The sequence below is a fragment of the Colius striatus genome, chromosome 3, assembly GCF_028858725.1.
Source record: "Colius striatus isolate bColStr4 chromosome 3, bColStr4.1.hap1, whole genome shotgun sequence".
Classification (NCBI taxonomy): Eukaryota; Metazoa; Chordata; class Aves; order Coliiformes; family Coliidae; genus Colius; species Colius striatus.
The window spans coordinates 31,740,340-31,751,206 of NC_084761.1; the positions used below are offsets into that span (position 1 = coordinate 31,740,340).

A 10,867-nucleotide genomic window follows, 5' to 3' on the forward strand; every position below is an offset into this window, starting at 1 on the left:
GTTGGTGCCTAGGTTAAAAGGTCTCTCTGCCTAGTAAGGAGGAGGTTAAGAGGGGGATTTCTAACACTACTCTCTTTTGTTGATTTTGTGACATATAATCATAGAATCATAGAATGGTAGGGGTTGGAAGGGACCTTTAGAGATCATCTGTTCCCAGCATTGCTTCTCATAGTGAAAACATATGCCTCTTTCCTCTGTTTTGTTTTTCTTTTTAGCAAAAAAGTTGCTATGATTAAGACATCTGCTCTTTCATCATGCTTGATGGAAGTGCAATTCATTCAAAGGTTATGTATGAGTGGGGAGGATATAAGGGACTAACGTACACAATAATTTCCTCCGGAAACGAGGTAAGGATTTATGGATTCATAATGACTCAGCACTTTCAAACTCCACAGCTTATGCCAGAACTTGTCAATACTATGTAAACATAGTTGTGATTTGAAATGAGGCTTGTGCTTTTGTGACTAACTGGCTGATTGGGGAAGAAAGGGGAAAGGAGTGCTAACTAGCCTGAGGCAGGAATGGAGCATTCCTGAAGTCATTTTGCATAAGCGAATTGCTCTGTTTTACATTTAACAAGCTCACCAGCCTCAGCAATACTGTAAAAAGGAAAAAAAAAATAAAAATTCCAAGGGCCACATTTGAGTTGGATATAAAAATCCATTTACATTATGAAAATTTATTTTGTATGATTTGATGGTTTGGCTTCTTCATATTCTAATTCATCCATACAATATCAAGGGTCACATGAGTCAAAGGCTTACACACCAAAACAATACTTTGGACATTTTAGATATTAAAAGACTTAACATTGCTTTATTGGGCTTGTTGATGTCTTTCATAGCATTCAAAAACTAACATCCCATAAAAACAAAAAATGGGGACATGAATTGACATATAAAAATATATTATACTCCCAAATCTGAAAACTACTCCAAAACAGCTTCACCAGGAGTTATTCTCCTATCCATGGTCAACAGCAACTGCTCCAAAAGTTAATGCTAAAACTGAGACAAGGTAAAGGTGACTTCCACTATGCTATATATAGGCATAATTATTAACATTATGAGTGACATTAATGGACACAGTAAGCTGACTTTGTGTGGCAGGCAGTTTTCTTAGAATCATTCCCTGCCCTCCCATACGTTGTGGGCATATCTTCTTGAATGTTTCGATGCTGATGAGCAAAACAGCATTGTTAAATTCTCTGAAGCAACCATACTAAAAGAACACGGTTCATTGATCAAGATATATCTCATTTGTTTTGCCTATTGTGTATCGGAAGGTTTTCTTTATGACTGAAAAGTGTATTGCCATCAGAAAATAAACACAGTACGATACACTTACCGAATTATGAGTAATTCAACCCAGACTCTCACAAAAGCAGGTAATGGACCAAAGGCCTCCAGGATATAGGTATAGTGGCCACCAGATTTCTTAATGCATGTTCCTAGTTCAGCATAGCAGAGGGCACCTGTCATAAGAGATATCCAGAAATACCTTTGGAAACATTTATAAGCTATACAATGGAGCTGCTATTTATCACAACTACTTGAAATTCTTTTTTTTTTTTTAAGAAATTTTAAAAGTTTTAATTAATTCATTTAAACTTATAGTTATTCACACTGTATTTATATCCAGTTACATTTACGTGTAAAGCCACTGGGCAAACTATTTGCTATCAATGTGGTTTCATTAGTCATCTGTATCTCGTGAAGAGGGACAAGAAAATTCTGTGTCATGCTGACTGTCCCTGCCAGCCTGTCTGACTGCACTGCTAAGTAAAAGACCTCTGACACATTTGCTTGTTGATCAGCTCCATTCAGCCTTGGAGATGCCTGTCTCAGTCTGTGAGGAAAAACCTGAAAACTTTATTACCCAGCCACTGGCAAAGCAATTGACTTGTCAAAATTTGGAAGCACAAATTGAAGATTAAGAATTTTCCTCAAAAGTGCTCCTAACATCTTATACACAAAATTCAGGGAGTGATTTAGCCCTGACTTTCCAGTACTGATGCAGCATTGCTGTGTACTCCTAATGCTTTAAATACAGACCACTTTTTTTTGTAGCAAGAGGCTCATTTCATTCTTTGGTGCATTTACACTGACTAAAATAAAACCTCAAATCAGTATCACATTGCTGCATTAGTTCATGCAGAAGTGGTTCAGGTCCCTTTGGAGCAAGTGCTAGTGGCATTCCCAGCAAGTAGCAGCTCTCAAAGAGATTCCCAAGTCTGCTGCTGGCACAACACCCGGCCTCTGGCATTGCAGAGCAGGCAACAGCTAGTTGCAACTGTGAAGGCCTGCATGAAGCCTTCTTCACCCATGCACCATCTGCCACTATTGCTTAGTGAGCCATCACCCAGTCACAAAGCCAGCAGATTCTCAGCTCCAGAAGTGGACTGCATCCATAGAGAAATGTACCATGTCCAATACATGTAGGCAGCCCTTTATAGAGGAGTCTGAGAAGCCAGATTAAAACAGTAACAAAGTTTGTAAACACCACATCACATACAGTTCAGATCAGAAACATATATGAACTCATTTCTGATCTCTTCCCTGTCTGGTTTTATGCTGCAGCACTTTAAAATGAAAACCATAGTTGTCAAAACCACATAACATGTACAAAGCCCATTAAAACTGTACCACATTAGGCCAAATTTATTCTTGGTTATTTGTTTTGTGTGGGGCTTTGAAAAAATGTGGAGCTTTTATCTGCTATTCTCACAGCCACATTAAAAAAACAGAAAAGAAAAGAAAAAAAAAAAGCTATTGACGGGTTTTCTCTTGCTAGTCTTTTCTGTTGAGGTTCAGGATTACATGAAATTGTATTTTGATACATGTTACACGCATAACTTCAGCAAGCTAGATTTTAAGTGATCTTTGCATGTGATCTTACAATAATTAAGTCATGTAGGGAATTACAAACGGCTACTAAAAAAAAATGAGAAAAAAAAAAACCACGAGAAAAAGAAAAAAGAAAAAAAGAAAACTGTATCCTGTCCATTCAGAGAAAGAGATAGCATTTTTTGCTGGGCCAAATTACACAGTTCTTCATATCTTGAGATCTGGAAAATGACCTAGAAAATCCATGTGAAGAGATTTTTTAGGGATTTTTTTGTACAAACTTTATTCACTGTCAAAAAATGAAAGCTAAAAGTGCAGGGCTTTAAGCAAACTCTGTTTCAACTAAATATAAAGACCAAGGTCTTCTGCAGGGTTACAAACTGTATCTGAGGGAATTTCAGTTACAGACAGCACTTCCACATCTGTACAACAGATTATGATGCATATTGTACCAATACACTTAACATTTGACCAAAATGGGTCCTAACTTGCTTGCACTGTCTGTTTGGCTTGGGTGGGCTTAGCCTGCAAACAGACCATGTTTCTTTTAAGCTCAGAGCCAATTTACACAGGGTGGCATTTTGCATGTTCCACCTCTTAAATAGATATGTGTTAGTCCATGTTTGCCCTCTTTAACTCCTGCCAGAAAACAAGTTGTTTCTGTTTTAAATGAAGCCAATGTTCATGTTAGCTCTTCAGCTTCTTTGAGATTAATTTATTAAGTAGGTCAACAGACCCTCTGTCCTGTGAAGGTCAGGGTGGGGTTTTCCACTCTGAATGGAGGCTTTGTGTATGGAAGAAATAAAATGGCATTCTTCAGAATTTAATGCTTTCTAAAATAAACAAAATTAGTAAAAACTGTCACAACAGGCAGGCCAGCAAGCCAATTCACCTTACAAATTTGTCTCCATTGCACTGTTTTTTTTGCAGCACAATCTTTCCAAGCAACATCGTCAGTGAGGGACAAAGCAAAGCACAGTAATACAAAAGTGGGGAGAGGAGTTGTTACTGTTATTATTTTGCTCCCTTTCTTACTAATACTCCTTACATCCAGTGAGAATTATTCCTCTCAGACCTCGCTCTAGCATAGAGGGAACTAAGTCAAGCTGCCTAAAAATGTTGCCAGTGTTTGAGTAGAGTGACCCACATCTCCAGCTGCTGGGGGCCTTACAAGCAAACTGCAAACCACCTCTTACAGTCAGAAGAAAAACATTATACATACAGCACATTGAAATGAAATGGACATTTACTTTTCCTGTTCCTCTAGGGACCCATAAGAAACAATATTTTATGCTTCCAATCTTTACCGACTAAGTGCTGGGGGGACAGGAGTTACACACTCCTCCACGCAGCGTACCACAGCAGTAAAAACCTGTAGTCCTATTGGTCCTCGAGCTCCACACTGTGCCTTGCTATCCAATGGCAAAATCAGACAAATAATAGCAATAATCCACCAGCTGCACCTCTGGACCAATTAGAAACTTTTAAGTGACTTACCAAAGAGGGAGAGGATGCCACACACAGTCCAGACAGTCAGGGACATGCCCACGCTGCCCGTGTTCTTCAGGATGCCTTTGGGAGAGATGAAGATGCCAGCTCCAATGATAGTGCCAATTATGATGGATATCCCCCTCAAAAGTGTCACTTTCTTCTTCAGTACAACTTTTCCCTCCTGGGCTGGTTGTTCTCTGTCCATAGAGGGCAACCTGCCATTAGCTTGCCCCTGCAAGTAGCTTCCGTTAGAGACTGTGGGTACAGCAGCTTTCCTAAACATGCTACAGTGCCACCAGCACACTAACAGCAAGCGCAGGCAAAAAAGTTTGCAGTAGAAACTCAAGGTCTTTTTCCTCTCCGTGTAGCCAACTACTAAGTTTCTTTCTCTGCCCTGCCTTATCTTTGCAGCTGCTCTTACACACAGGTAACGAGCTCCTAAAGTGTATTTGAGCCTTTAAGTGCGATCTGAGCGCTGCTCAGGAACACCTGCGCTTTCACACTGCGAGCTGGTACTGCCCTATCATTGGAAACCAGCTCAGCTTCCGAGTGGACTTGTATTTAAGCTCTTGTCATACCAAGTTACTCCAGCTGAATGATGATGCAAATTCTCCAGGTTTGCATCAGCCATTTGAGAAACCTCTGGCATTAGTCAGCATTTCTCTTTTTTTTTTTTTTTCCTTCCTCTTTTTAAACCTTTGGGGCATGTTGCACTACAGACCTGAGGGTGGTGGGAAGAACAAAGCACTAGCAAGCAAACTGAGCCAATCAAGTTAAGCACATCACCCTGGACACCCCGAGACACACACTCCCAAACTTTTTTAAAGTGGCTCGGAGCCAGAAACAAAAGCCTGCCTAAACACAAAGCTCGTCGGAGCACAAGGGGAAAAGAAATCAAACAGGATACGTCATCCCTGGGTCTAATCCAATTTCTTTCTCAGCTCCTCTTAGCGAAAGTGAAGTTTGTGGTGCTTAAACTTCTTGTGTTGCAGTTGATCAGCCTCTCTCAAATCTACCTTACTTACCTGGAAATCTCTATAGGGACGTATACCTATCTAAAAAATACATACAACCCCCTTGTCACCCCAGGTTGCCTAGCAACACACCCAAAGCAGCCTAATAAAAACCCAGGGTTATTTCCACAGCACAGCCTTTTTCATACATGCAGTGTGTTTCTGTGATGTCAGTAAGCAACACCACAACACTTCCCCTTCAGAAATACTACTAATGTTTCCAGTCACCTCCTGTGTGTGATCTGGCAGGAGGTGAACACCCCAGAGCATGGAATCTCCAGGGGCTCAGGAATCAGAAAGGAGATTTTGTGTTACCATAGAGCTTCCCAGACCAGATAAACAAATAAGCAGATGCAAAATACTTTTGTTTCATAACCTGATGATCCAAATTCAAACCTGAGAAATCAAACTGTTAAAAAAAAGAGCATTCTCATAAAACCCAGCAAAAATCAATAGTCTTCAAGCACTTGTAACCTAGTTGAGAGACAGCCTGTGCAATATCTACCAAAGGGGAAAAATCCTTTGTAGCATAACTATTACAGATGCTTGTGGCTTCAGATTAGATCAGTGCAAAAAGAAATGATTACTGCAGTTACTGCTTTTACAGTTACGCCTTAATTAGGATTGAGGGGGGAAGGGGAGGGAGTTGAAGATAGCAGTTAAAACATTTTGTCATTTGACATGTGGGCATTGAGCTCAGACCACTACTGTGCTTTCAAATTTATGTGAATAAGAGGAGATTCTGGCATATCAACACACTGCAGCTGTAAAACTTTGGTGTTTTTAAAGCTTCATTTTTCACCCGTGATCATTTGCACTGAGATAAAAGAAAGTGTAAAAAAAAAAAAAAAGCTTATCAGGTTTAAACGCACACATGTAAAACCCAAAGTGATGGTAGGTTTTGAGTACATACTGGAACCACTTGCCTGTTTTCTGAACACATCCTACTTCTCTCTCCATATGCTGGTGTGCACAGCAGCTGGTCCTTCACTTCCCTGTACAGCTCATAGTCCTATTGTCACTGCATATGGTCCCGACCTCTCAGGGAAGCCATTGACTGCACAGACCAGCTGCAGTCAGGACCTTCTTCTGGTCACTGCCCAGTCCAAACCAAGCTGATTTTCATGGCAGCAGTTACAGGCAAAACCACAAGTAGATGGTGTGCTATGTACGTTGTACAGGCCACCCCCCTATAAGATTATAAATGCTTGAAGCAAGTAACTAGATTAGAGGAAATAAAACCAGGCACAGAACTGGTTTGAACACTATGTTGAACCATTAATTTTATTTTAACTTTCAAAGGCTGTTTAACGAAGAAACACATGACATCGTAAAACATCTAATACTTTAGGCAATCATTCTTAAGTAATGCTTACTCTTTATTTACACAGGAAGATGGTTCCAAGATCAAACCAAAAGCTCAGTAACCACCCAGACAATCCTGAGGCAACTCCCAGCAATCCATCTGTCTGCATCAGCTAATCACTAATAACACTGGACTGTATAATGACTTTCAAATTTCATTTGACTGCTAGCCGAAAGAATGCATGTTTGCCCATTGGACATACCTGTTAAAGCTCTCCCACGTAGCGAAAAGGATGCTTGCTTCCTCTATGGTATAGTGATAACACACATGTAAGGCTTAGGACCATATCAAATTCCCAGTGAGATTTCTAAGGTGGGAACCAAGTAAGGCTGGATGCATGAAACTTTTTCCTAAATACCAGCAGTTTGCTAGTGATCGTGCTATTTGTAAGCCTTCCCAGTGAGTACTGTTGTGTACATCACTTCTCTATGATGTCCACCAAAAACAAACAAAATAGCAGCATTTTTTCTCATTTGAGTTCAAGGCTTACTTCCAATTACCAGTTCCACCTAGGACAGGGAATTCATATTTGCTGTTGGAAGATTGTTATAATATGGAAATTTCACGAGAATTCTTCAGCACTTCAGTCCAGCTTGAGGAGGGCACAAAGCTGAAAAAGGCTCATTACTGTCGACTGCCCCTCGTTATACAATACACTCTGTACAATCTGTTCCGATTATATTTGTATCCCACCAGCCACTTTCATTTGAATAATTCATCGCAGAGTAAAGACTGTGGTATCACTATGCAACCAAAACACACAATACTCAGTGTCTTTTCAGAAAGCTCTTCTGAAAGCACAGGGCTTAACCTGTCCAACACTCACAGCAGCCCTGTTGTTCCATAAAAATCCACTCTGAAAAGGAACAAAAAGTTATAAGGTGCAATTTTCTTTAAAATGAAATTATTTGAAGCAATGTTTCTAAAAACTATGCTCTGAAAATAAATCTTCAGCCTCTAATGGCAGCTGGCATTGTGCACAGCCTTTTATTGTTTCTCTCAGGTTGTGCTTTTCCTCAATTCATAGACATTTTCTTCTGAACAAACATTTTAAAGCATAACCAAGATGATCGCTGTGAAATGGTTTCCTTTTGATTTCACTGCCAGTCCTGAACTACCTATCCACTGTCTTTTTCAACAAAAGATATTTCAAACAGATATCCTTTCTGGCCGAGCCTGCAATTCCTCCTATGCATACGCCCTACAAAGACCTAAACTACTAGCCAATGGAGTCAGCAACCCATGCTGGTTGCCTGCTGCCGTCAATGGGCTCTGGTGACCAGGGCTGGCTGTGCTGCTGGGACCTTTCACAGTGTACATAACATAACCTTTCTGTCATCTGCACCATAGTACTACAGCAAGTCAAATACTTGAGCATCACAGGGAATCATGATTCTACAGCGTTTCACAGGCTGAACATGCCTGATATGTGGCACTTCAACTTTCACACTAGTAGAGCTTGTGCCAAATACCTGGACATAGCTCTTATCTCCAATCCCAAAGAAACTACAATTTTGATATTTCCCCCAAGGAATGCTCCAAAACACACACACACAGAGTATTCCCCTTTATGGGAATGGCATAACACACACAGAGTAAAGTGAAGGACCTAAAATTCAAGCCTGTACTTGAGTTTCCATCTCTCAAGCCCACAAAAACTCCTTAATTTCTAGGTGTAATGAGCATACCTTGACAATCCTTCCGGGCATTTGTATATCAGCTTATTGCATCGAACAAATCCAAAGAGTCACAAACCAAGCTTCTAGGCCACACATTGTCACACTGACTGGAGACATGGGAATAAAAAAGGAAGTATATTAAGACTGAGGAGGCGAGGAAAGCCCCAAACCCGTTTGTGTGGGTGGCATGGCATGACAAAGTTGTTTAGAAAACTGAGTTGAGTCTTCTCTGTATAATGCCGAGCTGTTTGTGAGCCTCGGAAAGCAGCCCTGTAAGAAGGCGGTAGTCTGGTTTCAAATGTCAAAGGATGGCAAAATACCTAAAAGTATTTGTTTCATATAGATAATCTAACATTGAAAAGTTTTGGCTGGAGATTTTCTGCTCCTTTTGTAGCGTTGAAAAATAGTTTAACTCACATTGGGGAGAAAAAATAATCTGTAAGCAATTTAAGAACTAAGGTGACATTGGGAACAACATCAGAATAGTATCATCATGAAGCATACAGAAATCTCAAGAGAGTGGAACAGGTTTTTAAGTTATAACACAAACCTAGAACTGTGAGAAGACTGAAACAATTTGTTACTGTCTTTACTACAGGTCAAAGATTTATTTACAAATGAAATTCCAAAGAATGTTGGGGGGAGTGTTATTTTAGAGTCAGAGACTTACAAATTACTTGCCTAGCTATTTTGCATTACACTTTGTGCCAAATACAGAGATATTTAGAAGGAAAAAAAATGAAAAGGAATGAAGTACACATCCAGCTCAAAGGATTTAAAAATAAGGCAAAATCCTATAAGAAATAAAAAAACAATTAAAATGTTAGTTTTTGTATTTTCAGTAAAAAGTTTCCAACTTTTTGCCGATGCAATCAGCAAATAAAAATCTAGTTCCAAGAAGACTGCAGACAATGATAACCATTCAGAAGGCAAATACATCTCAGTGTTTCCTTGTCTCCAATTTGCTGATAGCTACCAGTCAATTTTCATCTGGAAAAGTAAAAAAAAAATGGGGGGAAGTGGTGGGATTTCAGAAATTCCTTCTATTTTTCTTACTACCAAAGCTTTCTTTCAAAAGACATGATGATTCTGGCTGAATGGTCTGATATTTTAATGATTGTTACTTTTTTTTTTTAAGTAAAAAAGAATCATCAGCACCTGGTACCAAACGAAAAAAATCCACAAGAGAAAGCTAATTCTGACTGAAGCCTTGTGTATGTGAAAACGTGATTGTGTTTTTATACCATTTCATTTTTGATATTCAGGACATATGCAACCTAAGTAACTCTATACATAAATATTATTCTTGAATTTTCTCTGTTTACTTTTCTTATCAGCAGAATGAAACAATAATTTTCAGAGTCACTATGATATTATTGCTCAACTTTTGGATGCAAACCTTCAGGTATCCCACAACTTTCAAGAAATCAAGACCTCCGGGAAAATTTCCATCAAAACTGCATGTGTCAGATACCTGACACAACGGCATGATTGTTGTTGGCTTCAAGCAGTCAGGATTTAACTTCAGCTGTCTCAGGCTAGGCTGGGCCTGTGAACAGAATTAATCATCGCTTCTGGAAAATCTTTAGGATTTCTGAAAAAATCATGATAGAGATACAATTAGCACGGAGAACATTTTCTTTCCCAGCTCATTGCTCCATTTTCCTGATGAGAATTCTTCACACTAGATAAAAAGCTTATGTGAAGAAATCATACAACAGCTGCCTAGATTATCAAATTTAGGCTTGGCTAATTAATTACTCCCTACTTGCTTTTATTGTGTTTTTCATACAATTTATACAGCATCATGCATATAATAACTAGATTCCTGCGGCACATGCCTTACTCCTCTATTTGGCCAGGCACTGTGCTTTATGTGAATAACGTTCTTTCCACTAAAAATGAAATCTTCCTCTTTTTAACAAGGTTAATGATGTTATCCTATACCACCAGTGTGAAAGCCACTGAATTCGGCCATTGAGTTCTTTTAACAACATCATCTATCTGAAACCTTAGAAAGGAGAGTTTCAAGAACTTTAAGTTTTTTATTTACTGACTATAAGGAAATCTTCAGACCACTTGTCTTAGTCTGAACTCCAGTTCCTTACTCTCACCCTCAAGAGAAGGTCACTCTTCTTTCCTGTCAGGTTTAGCAAATCATTCCCCTCCTGTTGTATACAACTTAGACTAGATGGAGCATACATTCAAAGTTATTTGATTTTTCTGAAACAGAAAATCACACTCTTACCTAAGAATAATTGTAATGGGACTTTTAGTTCCCTCCTCATTCATCTCTCAATTGCCAGGTGGAGCAATAGTTGCATCTATGGAGTTCTCTTTTTCGTTCATTTAATGTAGCTTTCTGTCTGGAGACAAAACAAGTCTTGGCTGTGGCCTCTTGCAGGTCACAAATGCAATAAGGTCAGGCTCTAGTCAATAAACTGCCAGGTGGTTAAAGCTTCTTTAGTATCA

At 39.3% G+C, this 10,867-nt stretch overlaps 1 protein-coding gene across 1 annotated transcript in view; it reads right to left on the reverse strand.

Annotated features, from left to right (window-relative positions):
• The window catches only part of SLC7A11 (solute carrier family 7 member 11), a 58,142-nt gene extending 53,522 nt beyond the window's left edge, over positions 1–4,620 (reverse strand). Inside the window, exons 1-2 of the mRNA XM_010210351.2 lie at positions 4,344–4,620; positions 1,348–1,474 (exon numbers count right to left, since the gene is read on the reverse strand). Of these exons, the coding sequence (XP_010208653.2) occupies positions 1,348–1,474; positions 4,344–4,620 (404 nt within the window). The remainder of the gene's footprint in view (positions 1–1,347; positions 1,475–4,343) is intronic.
• Between the last annotated feature and the right edge of the window lie 6,247 nt (positions 4,621–10,867).